General features: G+C 43.7%; 1 protein-coding gene across 6 annotated transcripts in view; it reads right to left on the bottom strand.

Annotated features, from left to right (window-relative positions):
• Positions 1–362: 362 nt before the first annotated feature.
• DBN1 (drebrin 1) overlaps positions 363–21,720 on the bottom strand; it is a 46,077-nt gene continuing 24,719 nt past the window's right edge. The window contains exons 2-15 of one of the 6 annotated variants that reach the window (XM_034442104.3): positions 19,492–19,547; positions 19,125–19,237; positions 16,420–16,494; positions 15,460–15,606; positions 15,009–15,086; positions 14,263–14,414; positions 9,177–9,240; positions 8,866–8,925; positions 8,254–8,365; positions 5,765–5,905; positions 4,141–4,275; positions 3,247–3,989; positions 2,466–2,568; positions 363–1,366 (exon numbers count right to left, since the gene is read on the bottom strand). In XM_034442104.3, coding sequence (XP_034297995.1) covers positions 1,296–1,366; positions 2,466–2,568; positions 3,247–3,989; positions 4,141–4,275; positions 5,765–5,905; positions 8,254–8,365; positions 8,866–8,925; positions 9,177–9,240; positions 14,263–14,414; positions 15,009–15,086; positions 15,460–15,606; positions 16,420–16,494; positions 19,125–19,237; positions 19,492–19,547 — 2,050 coding nt within the window. In that variant the 3' untranslated portion in view covers positions 363–1,295. The remainder of the gene's footprint in view (positions 1,367–2,465; positions 2,569–3,246; positions 3,990–4,140; positions 4,276–5,764; positions 5,906–8,253; positions 8,366–8,865; positions 8,926–9,176; positions 9,241–14,262; positions 14,415–15,008; positions 15,087–15,459; positions 15,607–16,419; positions 16,495–19,124; positions 19,238–19,491; positions 19,548–21,720) is intronic. The other 5 variants (XM_034442123.3, XM_034442115.3, XM_034442141.3 and 2 more) reach the window with 5 other exon arrangements.

Below are 21,720 nucleotides of genomic sequence, written 5' to 3'. Positions count from 1 at the left end.
AGCGTTCCTTTATCACCAGCTCCACCTAGTGGTGTGTTCTTTACTTTCATGCAAGGTCGGTCACTGGACAGATGTTTACTACCATCCCTCCGTGCTCCCTTACCACACAAATGCTTGCTTGCCACATGAATTTTAAAAATTGCACAATCCTCCCTCCCCCCAACACTCTTTATAAAGTACATTTCTAACCATTTATGGTAGCGGAGAAAAAGAACGCCACCAGAAATAAAAACAGACAATAGAGTTGCCCTCAATGGTTTTCTGTAGAACTCAGCCAGATTCCTTGGGCCTCTGCAGTTCTTCAGCAATTGCACCCCCACCCCCACACTTCCCCACCCCCTTTTCAATAAAGCCATCCTGGATTTCAAAGCCAGCTGCCCTGCTTGGAATCAATTTATTTATTAACATACATAAGCACATTGCTGTTACAGAATTTGTGCTTTCAAAAAAAACAATTACTGTACGGGAGGGAAAGAAAACGAAGCATGGAATGGACAAGGAAAGAAGAAAGAGAAAGGAGAAGGGTGCCCATCCAGAGTGTCCCCTTGTCCCAGGCTCTCAGGGCAAACAAAGACCTGAGGAGAAGGGTCTGGAACAGGCTCGCTCTCAGACAGAGGGCCACGGAGCTGAGCTGAGCTGTGGGGGGAAAGAACTTCTCTTGCTGCTAACGTTTGCTGGAACCCAGAATGGACAGGGCTTCTGCTTCTCTGGGAACAAGGCCTCTGGGGACCAAGTGGAGAAGGGAAGAGATGGAAGCCAGTGCCTTGCCCACACAGGGCCATTTTATTGCCATATTTTATTTTAAATTCGTGCAAAATACTCAAAACTCTGGCAGAGTCCGAGTGGAGGAAAGGCCCTCCCATCCTCCCCCAAGAGCAGCACACCTCACCCCCATCTCAAGAGATCAACCCAAATGGCATAAATGGCATTGGGACAGGAGGGATCTGAAAAACCCCCATGGGCAAAGGCAACAGGAAAGGGGTCTGCAGGGAAGCTACCAACAAAGAGGGGACCAGGCAGATTTACACATTTCCTATTTGACACCATTAGAAAAAGAGAGAGAAAGAGAAAGAGAGAGAGAGAGAGAGAAAGAGAGAGAGAGAAAGAGCGCGCACTGGAAAAAGTTATCTCCCCTCCCAGATTTTTCTATCTGGCCGGGGTACAATCTGAGGCCATGGACCGCAGGGCTACAATATGGAGCAAGGGGGCACCAGGCCCTCACTGCGGCTGCTCCAGGCTTGCAGACACTGGACTTGCTAGGTGCAGGGTTGAGGTGTTTGGCCTGAGAGTCAGCCTTAAACGCTGCCCCCAAAGCTCTCCTCATCTTCTGGCACTGGGTCAGCATCCCAACAGGTGATGTCAATCTCTGAGGGAAAAGAAAGAAGAAGAAGAAACAAACAAACAAACAAAAAAAAGATTAGCTGCAAGCAGGGCTGGCTGTTTGCCTTCTCCAAGGAAATCACTAATGCTTCTATTTCAGGAATCCCAAGGGGAGCCCATTTTATGCCTCGACAGAAGGTTAAAAGTGTGTTCAGGCATTAAGAATGTCTGACTGAGCAGGCTACAATGGAGACGCATCCACCAGATCCACCTCTTCATTCCCTCTGTTGATGGGAAAGCCTGAAGGACAGGCTGGTGGTCACGACTGAATGAAGTAACCATGATCCACGTGATAGGACGGCATCCCCCAGTCACATGAAATCCTGTTTTCATGTCTGGCCTAACTGTTCTGATGTTCCCTGTCTATTAGAACAATATGACCATGCAAGGCCCACGTGCATCTGTTTATATTGCCCTCACAATTAGCCCCTCTTAGAATCGCAGAGCTGTAAAGTACCACAGGGGTTATCTAGTTCAAACTAGATAAACTAAAGCATATTTGGGAACTGACCTCCACCTCAACCAAGAGAGAACTCATCACATCAGGCTGCAGCCTATTCCGCTGGCTGACAGCTTCTACAGTCAGGAATTCTTCCTTATCTCTAGCCTCAAACCTTGTAATTTTACCCCATGCTGGCTGGGGAATTCTGGGATTTGAAATCCACACATCTTAACATTGCCAAGTCTAAAAAACACCAGTCTAGATTCTATGTTCTCCCCGTCAATTCAATTCAGGATAGCTGTTTATCCAGCAGAGTTGGAAGGGACCTTGGAGGTCTTCTAGTCCAACCCCCTGCTCAGGCAGGAAACCCTATACCATGTCAGACAAATGGTTGTCCAATCTCTTCTTAAAAACTTCCAGTGTTTCACGCTGGTGGCTCATGCTTAACTTGGGGTTGACAAGGACATCCAGATTCATTTCGTAGGCACCACTGCCAAGCAAGGTCTGCCAGAGTTTATATTTGTACCTTACTTTTTTTTTTCTATCAAATGCAGAATTTTGTATTTCTCCGATTTAAATTAATTTCTTGTTTTTTGTTATGGAATGGATTTCTCTAAGACCACCTATCAATCTCAGAGCCTACCTGGGGGCTTATTGTAGAACACTGGAGGAGGAGCTTTAGCAGAGAGTTCTTCTGATTGGTTAAAATCTTCATCTTGTGATTGGCTAAAATAGCCCTCGCTGGTCTGGAAGAGAAAATCAAATTGTTGCATTTGCTTTCCTTTGAAAGATGTTCACAGTGTCTATTTCCAATTTATGAATACAGAATAACCATAATCTGTGCTTGCCTACTCCACCTCATTACAATTTGCACAAAAGGTTGCTATTCATTAACATGCATTTGAAAATAGGGGAAGGCCCATCTTTTCACAACTCTCATTGTACAAAAATGTTGTAAAAAAAAAATCACCAAAGATTAATTAATCCACATGAATGGAACAAACACTATTTAAGACTGCATATGGAATTCATCCGTCTTTTCATTCATTTACAGGAAAGGAAACTCTAGGTATCACTTCTCCAGGAGCAAGGTTAGCAAATACTTCAAGTTCAGAGAAAATGCTAAATTTAAACCCAAACTAACAAAACCCACTGATTTTCTTTGTATATCATTCTATGCTTCAATCATACCCTGGCATAATATGATGGCCTGATTTAACAGTAAGTTAAGACAACAGCTGGGTTGTCACCGTGCTCTCAACCACAAGCCACTCCAACTCGTTTCAGCTAAGCTGGTGTGAATCCTATCTGTGAAAATGTGCTACAGGAAGCTGTGATATAGTAGCATCACATGTGAGCTTTGTCCTACTTCCAAAGGCCGGCATAGGGATTGCAAAATTGTTTTGAAGCCTTGTCAGCCTTACCTGCGTGCTTTCCTTTTGGGCAGTCTCCCCATTGGTGAGCAGTTGGGGCTCCTGGTGCACCCCGGAGGCTTCCTGCAGGGCATGCTGGTAGCTGAGTGTCATCTGATGCAGCCCTTCAACAGCAATAATGCTTGCTGGCTCTTCGTCCTGATCTGCATCACAGAAAGTTGCTGGGGGCTCAGGCAGGTCGTTGAAGTTCAAGAGGTTATCTTCAGGAAGGCCTGCAGAAGATGGGGGCTCTGGTGCCCCTGGAGGGACATCCACCTCAACCAGCATGGGGGCAGGCATGGGAGGCCCATCACGAAGATCCCACGGGGCTGGAGTGGGAGGTCCACCCTGCTGGAGCTCCCAGGCATCAGGAGGGTTGGGTTCCGCGACGGTGCTGTCATTCTGCCACAGGTCAAGAATGTTCTCAGAGGGGGGTGCAGGCGGTTGTGAAAAACCAAAGGCCTCCCCCAGATCTAAAGCATCCTCACTCTGCACAGGGACCGGGGCTGCTGGGAACTGAGGCTCTTCTTTGGGAGGCGGGGCTACTGGGAAGAGAGGCTCTTCTTTGGACTCTGGGAGCACCACGTCTTCAACAGGGTCAGTCCCACTTTGCTGTGGTTCTGTCCAGTCAGGGCCTTGCCAGGCTGTAGCCCCAGGAGGCTCTTCTGCTTTCTCCACTGGTTGTTCTTCACTGGGGGGAGCCCAGTTCGTAGCAGATGCCATGCCTGTCTCTTCACTGCTCGGGCTGGAGGAGTCTGCAAGAGGGAGGAAGCGAGAGGGGGTGTTTGGAGGGTGGCACAGGGCTGGGCCTCTGTGAACTGGACAGAATGCAAAGATAACCAACGTCCTGCTAATTCGTCTGGGAACAGAGACAACACTGACTGTGGAGACAGGAGCAGCGCCTACCTTTTAAAGCATCCTGTTGCGTCACCTCATCCAGGGCACGCTCAATCTGCTCACCCACTGGCGTGGAAGCCGTACTGGAGTCACAGGGGCTACTAGCAGAGGCAGAGGCCTTTCTGTGTGTTTCCGTCTGGCTGCCTGTGAATGAGCCACATAGGCACTCAAGAGGGAGCGGACAAGGCAAAAGCCACAAGTCCCTGAGGCACAGGGCCCCCCCAAGTGCCTACAGAAAAGATGTGGCACCTTCACTTGAAACCAAAAGAGTAATATGATCTAACAGCATCTCCAAAAATACATGATTTCATAGCCAAGAATAGAAACCCAGGGTCCTCCCAGTATCTCTTTCTCTTCCTCCAAGAACAGTTGCAGCGCAAGGCCATCCTCCCTTTCTTTTCACTGACAAACATGCTGGAAAGTGGAGTAGTGAACCCCCCTGCATTTCCTGCTTTTGATGGGGCCGGAGGACAAAAAGCAGAGGTAGCCCCGGAATCATAGAACAATAGAAAAGGGCCTGATTCAAGAAAATGCAAGGCTGCAGCTGCAGGTTTTCCTGCTGCCAAATGACATTTGGAAGTAACAGGCTGCATCCACCCCTCTTTTAGCTATCTTCGGAAGCACAGCCCACAGCAAGCCATAGGATCAGACAATTGTGCCAGATTCTCAGGGTCCCCAAACCACACATGGGCAGCCGATTAAGCCGAGAATGCCACCCGTGGCTTTTCCCCACCAACACAATCTATACAGGGAATCCTCCTCCCCTCCACCCCCAAACAGACATGCTGTGTGTAAATGCTGCCGGGCTTCACATGCGGGTGGCTTTAGCTTCCAGCAAATGAAATTTACATCAAAAGCTTAAACGATGGTTGCCCCAGGTGGTGTTAATACTTTGGCCTGGGAACCAATGCTTGGATGTAGGAGTGTTCCTGAAGAAACCCATGTGCCAAGATTGCATTAATGGGGAAGGAGGGCAAATGAATGGAGAAACTCTCCGAGGATTGTTACTGTGGAAACCTCATTCAAGACCTCACTCTTCCCAGCACCGTTGCTTTCATCTGAAGCGAGGAGGCGCTGCTTTCCTGTGACGGTGTGATGCTGGGGAACTGGTTTTGACCAGGGTAGGACCTCCCTCTCCCCTTCCTTGCTAACGTTTTAGAAGCTTTTAAAGGCCAAGTTGTCCCGGAGAGCCTTCCCCTGATTCTGTCAAGACATCTCAAGTTTTATTCTTGATAGTTTTGGTTTGGGCGAGATTGTCTTCTTGTTTTTAATGGCGTCTGCTTTTATGTTCAGTTTTATACTTTATGTAAGCCACTGAAAGTCCCTGAAATTGTGACAGAACAGAAATGGGAAATAAATTCATAAATTGGGGTCTATAGTTCGGTGACGATGCATGCAGCCGGTTCACAAGCAGGATGCCAAAAGAAGAGCCAATCCCTGAGCTTTCGTGAGCCAGTCTCTGATGAATGGTTACTGGCTCCTGTTCCTGCTTTCAGAGGTGAGATGAGATGGGACATGGCAAAAGAAAAAAAAGAAAAAGAAAAAAAAAGCCTCTGGGGGTCTATCAAAGCCCCTTTAGGAGCCACCTCTGCAAACCAACTTCCCAAAGCCCAGCCGGGATCTGGCTACCTACATGGGAAGAAGGAAGAGAGGTTTGGTGTGCGGTGGCAAGTGATATAGGGGAAGGGAGTCCGTGGAGGGGAGGAAGAGGAAGAGGAAGAAGAAGGCGGCCCACTGTCAGGTGTCTTTATGAAAGGACAGTGCAGACGACCTGCTGAGAGAAAGACAGACAGACGGACGAAGACAAAGAAAGCAGAAGAGAACAGTCAGTCTTCCCTCCAGCAGCCCACTCCATTACCCACCCCCCCTTCTCCTGCCACTGGGCGGTCCATACTCAAGTCCAGGGCCAGATAGCAGGGAAAGAAGGCAAGTCCCTGAGAAGCCAAAAAGAATGAGAGGACACTGCCAGGGGCAGTGCAGGAGGAAATGGGAAGCAAAGTCGGGGACTATGGAACAGGAGGGCCAAGACAGATCAGCGTGAAGGGTTTGAGCAGCTATGCAGGAAGGTTGAGGGAAGAAAAGAGAGAGCCAAGAGGCAGGAGATGTCGGTAGTGATGGGAAATGAATCTGTACTTGAAATAACTGTATCTGAGTCCCCAAAGAGCCAACCAAGCAGACAGTATGGAGGTCCAAAACGTAAGGCATAATGCAGAAGATTTCAGAAAGTATAGCTGTTGACTTACTGCAGATAGGGACAGAAGTGGTTGGCCAGCTCTTGGGGGTCAACCCAAAAGGAGACAGAATAAGTCACAGTAGAGGTGCATCAAAGGATCAGTAGACTAACAATGGCTGCCCTGAGCTGCCTACCTCCCATTTCTTGCAGGAGCAGCTCAGGAGATTGTAACATGCATTAAGGCTATTGGCCATCCCAGATCATCTATCTGACTTCATTAAAAACCTTCAGTTTAGCTCCTCCTCTCAAAGACTGCATCTGTGTCCTAAGCAGCAGATCTAGCTTGCTTGCGGAAAAGGATACTCTCTGCTGGTCCTGCACCTCTTATCCAATTACAGCCTTCGCACACACCCCACTGCCACCCACATCACATTGTGAAAAACTGATTCTCCCAGAAGCCAAGATGGCCCCACCCACTGTCTCCAGGAAGCGACAAAGATCATTTTATTTAGTCATTCGAAACTTAAGTTAAGAGACTTCTCAGGAAACAACAACTGAATGAAAAATTGCTGGTGACCTTCTACCACTGCACTATAGAGTATTTTAACTTACTGCACCTGTGTATAGTTTGCCAATTGCACAGTGGCAGATAGGATAGTGCTCTAGAGGGTTAACATCATTGCCCAGAGGATCATTGCTTGCCCTCTCCCCTCCTTGGAAGAGCTTTATAGCGCCCGCTGCCTTAAGAAAGTTCAAAATATTCTTAAAAGATCCATCTCATGCTAGGCACCCTTTTTTTGAACTATTACCATCTGGCAGGCGGTACAGGACAATAAAAAAAAGGACCAATAGGCTGAAAAACAGCCTACTGAGCCTTACTCAGAGCAGTAACTATATTGAATTCTACTGTATAGAGCAATATTAATGCAATATCAGGGGTTTTCAATTCAGTTGTATAGAATGTGAAGGATGTGTTTTTTTTTTAATTTTATATGTATAATCTACACTGAAAATGGCATTTAATATCGTTGTATGAGGTGCAATGACAATAAAGCAAACTAAACTAAGTGCCTTTTGAATAGTTTGCTAAACAATTTGATTTTCATTGTACAAGGATAGTGATATGAACTTAGATTTTATTTGATCTTATATATTACTGTTTTGGGACCACCTGGAGTCTGGTGATAGGAGAAGTATTTAAATATTAGAATAAATAAAGCAATGCTTTTCATCCCTCATCATGCTTCCCGTACTATCCATGATCGAAAGTGCAAATGCTTTGCAACATGAATATGTTGTGCCTCTGAACAAAAGAAACTGAGCAAGTAGGTAAAAAAATGTTGTGACATCATGATATAAACTCTTCCCCTTGTTCACTGGGTGCAATATAGTGATGTATTGTGATGTCAAACACATATTTTGTCATTCTGGGGTCACTTTGGTTAGGAATGGAGGCCTATGCATGTACACATTCCAAATTTCTAAATCAATGCACATACATATCAAATTCTATGGAATAACTGGATTCAATCATATTCTGTGAGTTTGAGTTTCAAAACCTGTTTATATGTTAAATGGAATGGTGTCCTTTTATTTGTAGTAGACGGTATCCCATTTTTTAAAGTCAGCTTTGTTATAAGGTGCTGGCTTAATGTGCTTTCCTGTATCAAAAAAAGCAACCACCACCCAGCTTGTCTTTTTCTGCCACCATCGTTCTCTGCCTAGATTCTCCCAGTGGCAGAAGTTGCCAAGGTCTCTGGATATTCAATGGGCTTTAAACATCAGTGTGCATTTTCTCACTTTCCAAGGCAAAGACCACCTAAGTATTGACAATAAACTCCCAAACCCTCATTGCCACGTTTCTATGGTTATTATGTCCCTTGAAAGCCACTGTTGCATTTTTTGCTTTCTCTTTCCATCCAGAGCAGGAGACCTTGAAATCTGCCTACCTGTTCTGTTGAAGGGTGAGGGTGTCTCAGAGCTGGCCGAAGCCACTCGTTCTTGCTGCCGGAAGAACTCCCGAGGGTTCTCAGGCCGCTGAGCAATAATGGCAGCTGCCTCCTACCAGGAAGCGAGGGGAAGGGAAGAGAGACAAGGGTCAAGCACAGCACAGCCTTTCAGATACCCACTGCCTTAAATACAGACTGAACTCTCTGCCCCATCCTTTCCATGCAGTATAGCCAGGTCAAGAGTGACAAAAGTAGACACGTGCCACGCATATGCAATGTGCCCCCATGCCCCTCCAGCAGGAACAATGGCACAGAGTGACATCAAGAGGAACAGCACGACAAACTGGCTTCCAGCGAAATGAATACGAAGCACGCACACACACACACGTTGCTTCCCCCAAGATAAAACTCAGGCCCAACCCTGCTGCTTAAGCACAGACTCCATTCATCGACATACAACTCCAGCTAGGTCACAGCCATCAAACTGAAGCCTACCTTTCCCTGCTGAACCTTTGCACACAATGCCACAACCTCATGCAGCAGTACCCTAGTAGGGTGCAAGGGGAGTCCTTTGCCTAGACAATGCATGCTGTGCCCCGGGGCCGCACTCACCTCCACCTCCGACTCAGACTTTTTGGGCTGCTGCCTGTCTTCATCGTCCTCCTGCTCCCCCTAGGGAGAGAGGTCAGCGTCAGCCCCAGGGCACCTCAACCACACCAAAAAGCCCTACTTATGCCCTGACCTAGCATTAAGCTGGAGCAAGGGAGAGCCCCTGGGAAGAATGTCCTCTCCCTGGCTGCAGAATCAGTCCCCAAAGTCCCCAGCCAGCCTTGGTGCTCCATTCTTCCTCCGGCCAAGATCCTGGGTGGGGAGCCGGCTGCACAACTAGGCAACCTTCCCCCAGCTCCTGAAGCTTCACTTACAAAGATGGATTGCTCCTTCAATCGCTGCTTGGCTTCTTCTGCTTCCAGGGTCTGCTGCTTTCGCCTAGTGGTAAAGGAAAGATGGACATTTGCGACACTGACTCAAGCATCCTAGGCAGAGTTGATAGGCTATTTGAGTTTCCTAACATTAAATTTGATGTCCACAATTCAGTATTCTCATCCATCCAGAGGCCACGGAGAGCATTTCACGCTCTGGGATTTATTTATTTTTATCAAACCTGTTATTGCGTCGTCTTTCAGTGTTCATTAACAGGTCCAAATGTTTCATTTGTCCATTCTAAAACTGGCTTTGCATCTCTGTTTTCTGGCAATAACCCTTTGCAGCTGAGGGAGGAGGCACAAATGTAATGATTTATTTGGCAGCAAGAATTAAAGGGGGCAATGACGATCATAATGATGTCATCACCAAAGGGGATGGAGAATTTCCAGCCCATTTTTCCCCCAAATTTGTGGAAACTCTGAGGATAGTTGGTTTGTAAAAATGTTTTAAGTTCCTGCCAGAATTCAGTAGAAAATTATACAGACTCTTATTCAGAGCTTAGAAATTATAAACATCCTTTAACCTGTGGATTGCTTACATCCATTGTACCCTGAAGGATCCAAAGCGAAAAAACATTGCTGCCATATTATAGTCTAGGTTTAGTTCTAGGTTTAGAAAAATTGTTTTGCAAGAACATTATATTTCAATTCTCAACTTACCTTAATACCTTCTTTTAAAATTGCTGTTTATCTGAATGTTGTTTCTGTGTATAGTATTACATTTTATAATTCAGACTATTATTTTGTTTTTTGAAAAGCAACTATGTTTCATATTTATTGTTTAATTTTGTATCCTAATGCCTGCTTGAAAGTTAACCAGTCTTCACTATTTCATGCAAATTATGAAGGATTATTCTTTTAATTTAATTCTTCCTAAGCCTTCAGATATAACAATAGCAATATCACTTAGATTTATATACCATTTCACAGTGCTTTACAGCTCTCTCTAAACGGTTTACAGAGCCAACATATTTTCCCCAATAATCTGGGTCCTCATTTTACCAATCTCAGAAGGATGGAAGGCCGAGTCAACTTTGAGCCGGTCAGGGTCGAACTGCTGGCAGTCGGCAGAATTAGCCTGCAATACTGCACTCTAACCACTGCGCCACCATGCTCTTAGATATATTAATCTATATTAAGCTACAGATAGTCCTTGAGTTACAATCGCAATTGGGACCAGAATTTCTATTGCTAAGCAAGGCATTTGTTAGGTGAATTGTGCTTGATTTTACAACTTTTGCCACAGTTGTTAGGCAAATCATTGTGGTCGTTAAGTGAATCATGTAGTTGTTAAGCGAATCTGGCTTCCCTCATTGATTTTGCTGGTTGGAAGTCGGCTGCAAAGGTCACAAATGGCGATCACATGACCCTGGGACATTGCAGCCACTGTAAATACACACCAGTTGCCAAGCACCTGAATTTCCATGATGTGACCATGGGAATGCTGCAACTGTTATAAGTGTGAGGATTGTAAGTCACTTTTTCAGTGTTGTTCTAAGTTCAGATGGTTAAACAATGGTTCTCAGTCAAGTACCTGTATGAAGATCATCCCCTGGAATACAGATCTGGGTTGCGGTCAAGCAACCTCCATTAAAATTCCTTGACTTTCACCCATATGAACATAAACTTATTTGTTGCTGATACTTTTAAGTTTTAACTGACCATAAGCACATCTTCTTTGAAGTAAGACCTACAGAGCTGAAGTTTGCAGTTTCTTGACATTGAGTGATTAGAAATGCCATTTTTGCATGTAGATAGAGTCTCATAAGAGTGGCAAAAATGCTTTTGATTCTGGGAAGTTGTGGAATGTGCATAATTTCTTACATACCTAAATTCAAAACCACAAACCCTTATACGATTTTTTTGGTAGATGGTTCCTACTGCCTGCCTCCCACTGCAAAATTAAGCAGAGGGTACAAAAATTGTCTCTTTTTTAACATCCCTTCTCTCTCATTTACTAAAAGAGGGGCTACCTTAAACATAGGGATCAAAGGCAAACAGAAGCACTGCATGAATCATCTTTGTAAATAATGACTGCTATAATAATAAAAAAGACACTTCTCATATGAAGAATAAGCCAAATGATAGAATCTCTCCCCCAGCCCAATTAGCTCAGCCAGCTTTATAAACATTCAAATCTAATTTTGTTAAGTCATACCTTAACTAGGTATTGTCAGCATTCTGATGCTGCCATAAAAAGGAGGAGACGAGGCTTGACTTTTCACCTACTTATTTTCTCTGTAGATAATATCCCCTAGGAGATGGGATGGGAGGGGGGCATTCCTGTGGGCTGAGGTCAGAAGCTGGGGAGACTGACTTGGAAGATGGCCAATGAGAAGATGAGAATTGGGGAATGGAAAGGGTTTGGGAGTCAGAGGGTTAGTATCGGCTACAACGAAGTCGGGGCCAGATCTGTCGTACTCAATAAATGGAATATTTCAGCAAAGATTAATTGTTTGGGAGTGCAATTTATTTGAGATGACATCGAAACCTGACAGGTATCTTAACTAGAACAATGTTTCACAATCACCATGCTCCGTGGTGGCACAGTGGTTAGAATGCAGTATTGCAGGCTAATTCTGCTGACTGCCAGGGGTTCAGTCCTCACCAGGCTCAAGGTTGACTCAACCTTCCATCCTTTCAAAGTCAGTAAAATGAGGACCCAGATTGTTGGGGGCAATATGCTGACTCTGTAAACTGCTTAGAGAGGACCATAAAGCACTGTGAAGTGGTATTGCTACCTTAACAATTTTTAAAAATGTGGATTTCAACTTCCAGAATTCCCCTGCCACAATTCTTTGAAAGAATTGGTCTACCCATCTTAAAGATGCCAAGGCTGAGAAACACTTCTCAAGAAGAAAACTGGCAATACTTCTTGAGATCACAAACCTCTTCTCCATTGATCAGTTATCTAACAACCTGTGTGAGTTGAGTCGAGTAGCTCAACACTGTTGGGAAGGTATGTTTTCTGCTGGCAGGGTTTAGCAGTGAGTTCTGTGCAAATAGTCCTCATTTAGTGACTACATTTGGAACTGGCAACTCAGTCGTTAAGTGAAGTGGTCACTAAGTAAAACCATGACTATGCTTACAATCTTACTACTGCTTTCCTTTGCTTTGCAGATCTGTGGAGATCATAAATGTGAGGATTGGTTGCAAAGTTACTTTATCACTATCTTAACCGCGAACAGGTCCCAACCAAGGTAGTCACTAAATGAGAACTTCCATGCTTTTGTAGCCATTCTTTGTTTTCAGTAATTCTCCCCCCCCCCCAAAAAACACAACGGATAGGGTTTTGATAATCTTCCAACACAGCTGATTGACTTAGTGTAACGTGTCCATATGGGGGTAAGTTTTGAGCTGAATGGACTCCAGCTAACTGGAGTCAATTAACTGCAGATTGTTCTTGCAACAAACTATATTCTTCCAACTGGCCCATTTAAGCATATGAAAGGAATGGGACCACAGATAGCTTATAACAAGTGGAAAGGTGTTTTTTTTTAAATCAATCTGATTGCTAGGATAACCCTGCAGAGCTACCACAAACTACTGTATAAGTAGCATTTTATCTGTCTCTGTCATTGTCTATCTATCTATATTTTAGCCTGCCCCAATCCTAATGGATCTTGAGCAGGGAATGGCAAAACAAAAATAATAATATATAAACACACAAGACAATTAAAAACCATATACTCACAGGCACCCAAGATCCAAAATCAGTTTGAATAATATTACTTTAACTTGTTAATGAACTATAAAAAGAGTTGGGGCCACATGTAGTTTCAGGATGAGAGCATTCTGTGACATATTGTCTCCCACTGAGAATGTCACTCACGGAGGTGCCTTGCCTATTAATAGAGGAGGGGGTCCCTCAGCAGACCCTCTGGGGACAATGGGACAGCTGGACAATTTTGATTCTAGTGGGGACATTTCCTGATGCACCTCAGAGCTGCTTAATCAATCAAGCCACCAGTTAGGCCTTTCGGGCTTCCCATTAAAAATGCAGAGAGAGATTATGCTCTAGTCTAGTGCACAGCCAACAGATTTCTGTAAGTGCTCACTTCAGGGCACAATCAGGAAAAAAAGGAGCTGCCTTTTCTAGTTGTCATATGTTTCCAAGAGACCGAAGAGTGCCATAAAGCACAGTCTGAAAAATTATGTATGGATTGAGGAGGCTGAAATCCCCACTTTCAAAAACCAATTGGGAGGCCTATAGGCAGTCACTGTATCTCAGTCTAATCAACCCACAGGCATGCTGGGAGAATGAATTCCTTGAAATGTTTTTTATTATTATAATAAATAAAACAAGTTATAGCTTGCTCAACAATTCAATACACACACGGCAAAAGGCCAATCAGTTAGGGAATGAAACAAGTTTTTGTAAGCTATTCAAAGCCCTTTTTGATGGGCAGCAGCACTTGAACCTGGGACTTTCCGTTGTCAAAACGTAGCCTGTACCCTTGAATTCCTGTGCGGCCTTTTCCCAGTACTGAAGAAACATGTAAGAATCTAGCTGCAGCATGTTCATTAAAATTAGATCGATGCAGGCAGAACATTGAGACACAACTTGGACACACCGAGGACAAGCCAAACAGAAGGAAAAGCAACTGGGCAAGCAATGAGACAAGACAATTTTTACTTCTAATAATATGAAAATGTGTCGAAGAAACATCCTTGTATTTCTACATAACATCAATGACACCTCCCAAAGAGAGGTAGAACTATAACTTCACCCTAGGAGACCAGCAATCTCTTCTCAAAGAAAATCAATCAGACCATGAAAAACATGACATAACCACGATCGGCAAAAAACAAAAAAACAAAAATAACAGGAGTATATAAAATTCTAAACCTAACACGTCAAAGAATAATGGACAAAATTACAGCTGCTCATAAATGCCACCGTCTGTGGGAAGAAGCAGCTTTTGTCTCAGTTGGAGAATGCCATAGATCTGGCTATTGCTTCTCCCACTCACTATTACTACTACTATCAGCACCCCCAACCTCCTCCTCCTAGTCCCTCCCTTGCCTATGCTCCTCGATCTGCTCTTCACGCTCCCGGTAGCGCTTCTCACGCTCCTCTTGCTCCTGCCTCTCCTGCTCCATGCGCTCTTGCTCAAAACGCAGCCGCTCGTCCAGGGCTTTCTTCCGCTCTTCTTCTTTGCGTAGCTCTTCCTCTTTCTGCAAAGGAAGAAACAGGGATGGTCAATGCCAACTCTACTCATGACATGCCTCCCATCACACAGTAGAGGTGATCAAAGGAAGCCAGGACTGACCGTGTGTTTTGTGCAGGTCAAGAGGCATATTGGCACCCACACATACAGTATGTGTGTCTCAGCCTGAGCTATGTAGAACAGGGGTGTCAAACACAAGGCCCGCAGGCCGGATCCGGCCTGTGATGTGGTTGGATATGGCCTGCGGGGCCATCCTCGAAAATGTAAGGGGCTGGCCTGGTCTACCCAATGTGAAGAGGAAACATCGGGCCAGTGTGGCTTCGGCCTAGTCTACCCAATGCAAAGAGGAAACAGCAGTTTGGGGAGTGGTGTCAAGCTGGCCATGTCCATCCAGTTGGCCACACCGAGTGTCGTCAAGCTGGCCACACCCACCCAGTAGGCCACGCCCAGTGAGTGGCGTCAAGCTGGCCATGCCCACCCAGTCAGCCACGCTCACCCAGTCAGCCACGCCCATCTGGCCCCCCAAGGTCAACCACAACCCTGATGCGGCCCTCAATGAAATTGAATTTGACATCCCTGATGTAGAAGAAGGATGACCAACCTTAGCCTGCTCCCAGAACTGCTCCCGGTTGAGGCGTTTCATCTCCACAGCTGCATCCGTCTTCTGATAGACTGTGCCCTAGAATTCAGAAATCGGTCAGAGAAGGCTCATTGGGACATGTGTGTTTGTATTCTAGGTTTGCTGTCCCCCTTAAAAAACAACCATCTTTTCTTACTAGAGTGCATGTCACCTTAATGGAATGATTTCTTCCATTGTGCATGATCATAATTGCATGGGAATAGCTGCCTAGACATTTCCATATAACTTCCTCTGAAGGAATAGTAACAAAAGATAAACCCCAAGAACTGTATTGTCACTCTTAAAAATGAAATGTTTTGTCCTTGAGACCCAGAAATAAGCTGGGATCCTGTTGTTTCTGTTCCTATCCCAACAGCAAAAAAAGGAAACTAATATGAGGTTGGCTGAGTGAAGAGTGTAAAAGAAGCATTACCACAGGCTGGGCATTCTCATCCTCACGCAGGCGAAGGCGGTGCAGCACTGGGCTGGCAATGCGCGCCAAGCCATTGGAGAGTCGCTGACCAATAGCTCCCGGGTCTATGTCTTCCACACTGCTAGCATTGACAATTACATCCACACCCTGTCAAAGGAGGCATTAAAATCACAAAAAAGTATTCAGGATCAGCTTTTCTGAGACAAGACATGGCCACCCCAGACTCACCATGTGGAACTGGGCCCACTTTCAAATAGTTCATTATCAACACATTTTAGGGGAAGACCATCTTTAAATTATTATTTATTACTTATCCTTCTTAGTCTTATTATTACTTATGTATTGCCTAGGAGTTATCTGTTGGGGTGTTCATGATAGGTAGGATTGAAGCAAACTGTGATTGGGACCATACCTAAATAATTAATTCTTTAATTTCCCTCTTTTTTCCCTTCCTGACATCCTTATTTTTCTTGCATTCTGTTTGTATCACTTTCTTTTCTCTGCAACCAACAACCTGCCCCATAAGAGGCAGCGTGGAAAGACATTTTTTAAAGGCTGAAATTAAGTTACAAGTTACATTTATTTCTAGAGCAATAGGATGCCCTGTTCTATCTTTTATAGAGTAAATATCATACTTTTGTGGAGTCCAAAAGCATGATATTACACTATATGTAAAATGGCTATTATCTCAACGTTTTGGATACAACAGAAGTTTAATTATTGATTTATTCTATTTACATCCCATCTTTTCTCTAAGAGCTCAGAGCAGCTTATAGGAGATTATCTCCTAATTTTATTTTCACAGCAACAATGCGGCGAGATAGACTGAGCTGAGAGAGAGAGTGACCAGACCAATTTCATCCATATGGCTCTCCCCAGTCCAGGTCCAACTCTTAAGCATTAACCTGCTCTGCCTCTCATTTCCACCTGCATGTTCCATTCACATAACTTCTCACCTACCTGGAAGAACTCTGCAATTTTGGCCACGTGGCTAGCACAGGCACACTTGCGGGCATCAGCTACATCCTCTCCAACCTGCCAAGAATAAAAGGAAAGAATGATAGGGAAGATTAATGTTGAGAAATGTCATTCATTGCACTGAAAGTAGCAGGCATATTCCTCATGTACCCACAGGGTCTCCAGAAAAATTAACAGAAACAAAGATGGCACCAGACCAGAAGAAAACCAGTAAAGTTTCTTAGGTTTCAGAAATGAAAGGTATTCCAGACATACATTTGGGCCAGCAACAAGAGATGTGATACTTAGACAAAAGCCATATCATTCTGCTAGCAATGTAGAAAAGCAATGCCCCTCTTCTTCTGACCTCTCTTAAATTCTATGGATGCCAAGGTGTTCCCCTCATTTGATGTGATCCTATTGCCCTGATCTTTAGTAAATATAATTTTCAATAAATGGAAAGCAAAGCAAAGCATCATGCATACATTTCTAAGGATATATCCCAAGGAGTCCCAAAGATGCTTTTTCAAAAGGCAAATGGGCTTTGTTTTTCCTGAAAGACCTTTTGCTTCTCATTAAAAAGCTTCTTCGGTTCTAACAGAAGCTTCTTGGATGAGAAACGAAACATCTTCAAGGAAAAATGAAGTCCAGATGCCTTTTGAAAAAGCACTTTTGGGATAATCTGGGTGACTGAGAATCTTCCATAGACAAACTCTTGAGATATTCTTAGAAATTTTTTTAAAAAATGGATGGCTGCAATCTAAAGCATTGTGTGAATGTTTACCCACCCGGGGAAAAAAAGTTTTCAAGGATAAGCAGAGAAGTGAGAGGAATGGGGAAGAACAGACTCACCAGTTCTGTGACCGCCCCCACCCCCCGCCCCCATGACTATCATGAGAGCCATTTTATGTTATAGTCTCCCACTTTTGAAATTCCAGATGTGCCTACCAGCACAAATAGGGGGTGGATCTCCATGGGGACTCTCATAGCAACAACATCTGGAAAAGGGAAGCTGGAACTTAGAGTCAACATAGCTTCTATTGCTTTATATTAAATCCTCTCATAGTGGAGGAATGGACAAGCTCTTCCTAGGGCATGTTGTTCATCCCCTTTTCACTTTCTAAATTAAGATAACAATTTGCAGCTCTTAATCAAAAAGCAAGGAATTTATAGGAAGGTCTGCTGCTCAGCAATATCCAACCATGTGATATCCAGGAAAATGCCATCACCCCCAGGCAGTCAAACAGACATGGTTGCACTTCACAAATACACTCAGCTGTTTCTTTGCCATCTCAATTACTGCAAAACACCAAGGGATATCCTTTAAGTGTATTCCTCAAACAGTTTTCTCTAGCTTGGCATCCTCAAATGTATTCCATATAACTCCCATCGTTTCCAAGCAGCACAGCTCTAGCTATTTTGGTTGGTGGTAATTATAGTTATAATTCAACACATTTGGAGGGTAATAATCTGGGGGAGGTAATCCTTGAGAGAGTGGACACAGCAGCAGGAAACTGGTATTCAGGATTCCTAGGCCTCTCCTGAATAATGGGAAAACAGCACTGCCTTCTTTGTAATTGCCAAGTATTCACTTATAAGAATTCACTTATTTTAAAAAATATGCAAGCTATTTTCTCCCTGAAGAATATTGTGTATAAACATTTCCATTAGCTAAGGTCTGAGTTAAGTGCTGAAAATATAGGTTAAAAACTAGGGAGTGATGAAGGAAAGAAAGACAGTATGGTATTGTGAGAATGGGCGGTTTCTGGATGGTGCGGTAAGCAGTATAAACTTATGCTGTTTATTACCACAATAATTCCATTAGAGGGCAATACTGTACAATCTACGGTGGTCAGTGGAAGCCAGCAATATGTCTGCTAAAAGTACCGGCTTTTCCTTCACTGTATTCCTCAGAGCCATCTTGGTGTTTTCTTGAATAGGAGAAAGCACAGATGTTCTTACAAAGAGATCACCTTGTGTTGAAAAACTGTCATGTATGACTGGTCCAAAAGTTGGGAGAGACACCAATCTTCATCATGAGGATCAATTTCATGATATTAGAGGGCCACTTTCTATCTAAATTCTATCTAAATCTTAACGCTGTTATACCCAGATCCCAAAAGGACTCCTGTGGTGTAAGAATAGGAAGAGGGGGGAAAAAAGGAAAAATGTAATTTTGTGGTGAGGAAATCATCACTTGGAAGTTCTCCTGTTCAATTCTTGAAAGATAGCTAAGTCCACTCAGGACCAAAAAACACAGCACGTGGAGCTTAAAATGATTGTGTCCTTGTCCAGTTTTTTTTTACCATGAGGGAAACACACAACTGCTTGCTTCAGATCAAGCTCATGTTTGAGTAGGGTTTAGGAAGAGGCCTCTTACTCCCAGCCCCTTGGAAGAATGTATGTGCACACACTATTCTACCCAAACCAGATATGTGACTGTATTTACTAATTATTTTAAACAAAGATAGTGAGAGCAAGGATCAGGCCACTCAGCCTTACCTATCGAGTATCAATCCAGATAGAACTACTCAATTAAATGAGGGTGAGAGGAGGGAGAAGGAAGAGTATCTGCTTAGTATACATTTTAAATACAGCATAATTTGTTCTTCTAGCCTAGACAATTTTATACCACGCATATAAATGAAACATCAGGAAACGAGAGTGAGCTATTCCCCAGAGAGGGTTTTTTTTTTTTTAGGCCTTACCCAATTAACAAGGACATATTTAGGCAGGGTGGCCTGCGGATCTTTGACACTGCAGAATCCGTACATCACCTTCTGGTTCTCAAAATGGCTAGACAGCTCTTGCAGGCCACCAGCTGGGGAAAGAAAGCAACACACTCATGGGACAAAGCAAGAGTCAGACCCTTCTGCTTTTCAGCTTATGATACACTTTATAAAATTAAATCTGTTTTCTCCGCCATCTGGGGAGATTCCTGTCACAAGTCAGGAGCAACTCACTCCCAAATTCAACCCCCGGTCTATGCAACCGTGCCCTATGGAAGGGAGGAGCAGATATTCCTTTGTGGAGACAAAAGCTGCTCGGACTAAAGACAAAGATGCCAATACTCACTTCCTGAGGCTGCCAGTTTCAGATTATCAGAGTCTTCTTCATAGGTATACAAAGCCCTGGAATAAAAAAAATAATAATGCAAATACGTTGGAACAGGAAAGCACGTATAGAAGTCTGACTATTCCTGCTCTCCCAAACCTGCACAAAGGAAAACCGGAGTCTCTACTAAGGAAAAGACAATGTGATGGTTTATATTGCAATAGTTTTGCACATGTTGATCATTTGTTCTCCTGCTACAATCCCAAAAACTGTGCATGTCTTTAAAACACTTTATCTTAATTACTTGCAATAGAGACTTCTGTAGACAGAAATGAACCTCACCCTTCACAAGGACTAAATACATTTGGGATCCTTTCGCTTTCTAAAAAGTGAAAGATGTGGCTCATAAAGTTGAGTTGAGTGATGCTGAATTAATTTGCATGCTCTCTGCACAGAATGCGTGCCATACTGGCCTTGAAGAAAGACTTATTTAAAATATATTGCGTTCGGTACAGAATTTCACTTCCCAAACAGCTGAAGTTTTTTACAATAGAATTATTAAAAGTATTATGATGTATGTTTTCATGAATTAGTATCTGTTTCATCAAGGTCTGAAACACAGTCTGAGTTCTAGATTTATGGAGGGGAGATTGTAAAAAGTGAAATCGGGGAAAATGAAATCAGGAAGTACAAGTATTCATGCAATCGTATTAAGAGGAATCCTGCACAAAACAATACTTATTGGGAAAATATAAATATAATAAGAAGAAATGGATTGAGGGAGACATGGTGTGAAGAAGTAGGCAAGTTACTGTAGGAGGAGGGTCAAAAATTTGGTGCTGCTCCCCACTTCTAGCCCAAACACCTCAATCTGAAATCTAAGAAGTAAAACTGCTAGTGATCCTGGCCTTGAGTTACTAATGGTAGATGCCAGATTTACTTGTAATTTAATCATATGCATCCACACTTTGATACCGGATATCCAAGTGGATCTGGCATGCATTATCAAAATCTTGTGGGGGAAGAGCAATGATGTCATCCTGAAATTTCCCCTAAATACTCTAATTTTGAGTATTTCAGCAACCAACTCCAGGACTGGGTGAGGTTGTGATAATTATGGGATCCATTTTGTCTGTGGCCAAGGTTTCAGTTCTGGGGAAACAGGGCATTCGTGCCTATGTGTATGATTGCGCAACAGAGATAGGTTGGGGTCCTGTTAAATGTTCTGATTGCTGTGCTGCTGAATATGATGCTTTTTTAAACCTACCTATTAAGACTGGTTTGGAAATTGCCACATCTTGAGAGAAGCTTCAGAGAAGGTTCAGGAGTTCCAAAACAACCATTAGGCATATCCACATAAATCTGTTCATACACATACGTACCTGTATGTGTATAGGTTGGGAAAACAACCTATATCTAGGTTGTTTTCTCAGAGCAATTAATGAGGTAGCGGGCATTAGGTTGAAGTTTTTTATGAGATAACTCTCTGGTCCAGATAAGATTCATGATTGCCCAGAACCTCTGCAAAGCAGGTCTGTCTCAGCAGCCTAATGGATTCGGGTGGATTCTAGAGGGTATTTGGGAATCATCTTAGTGATCTTAGAGTAACCCATAGACTTTTGGATTCAGGAGGCAACTTTAATACTTAATATGTTTGCTCCTAAGTGGCCCCTTCCCATTAACCAATTCTAGGGAGCTCTTTGGAAAATCAAGGAGATGAAGCAGCAGTAACTATGCCTGGAATGCTGGTGGAGGAAAATGAAATGTGAATCCGACTGCGTAGGGGCATGAGCTTATGTTCAAGCCTACACAAGAGCAGTAAGAGCAAGAAAGCATCAATCCTGTGCTGCTAATCTCACTTTAGATGAATGTTCAATTCTTGCCAGAGGAAGCAGGAAGAGCTGCCACCTGGCTTCTATGACTTGTTAGTCCAACATTTTGATAATAAAAGTCATTGCAATTTGGATTTTCCATGAACAAAGACAGAAATGATGGCTGGAATAAGGACTCCTTTCAGCCTATGGACTCCAATGAAGTGGACAGGGTGCTGTCTAACAAACTATCTGTGAGATTTGATCCATGCTTGTCTTAGATCCTTCAGTTTACTTAATTTTATGTGCAGTGTGGGACACACACTAACTGGGACTAAGAAATAATCAGTCTCTAAGGGAGGGGATGATATCAGCCATCTTGAAGGAGGCAGCAGTACACTGCCTTTTCAAGAGGCTTCCTTCAGCTCTTTCGGACAAC

The sequence above is a fragment of the Pantherophis guttatus genome, chromosome 2 (assembly GCF_059756535.1).
Source record: "Pantherophis guttatus breed Tessera chromosome 2, ASM5975653v1, whole genome shotgun sequence".
Classification (NCBI taxonomy): domain Eukaryota; kingdom Metazoa; phylum Chordata; class Lepidosauria; order Squamata; family Colubridae; genus Pantherophis; species Pantherophis guttatus.
Note: the sequence above shows the minus strand (reverse complement) of the source record. Positions and strands in the feature narration are given on the sequence as shown.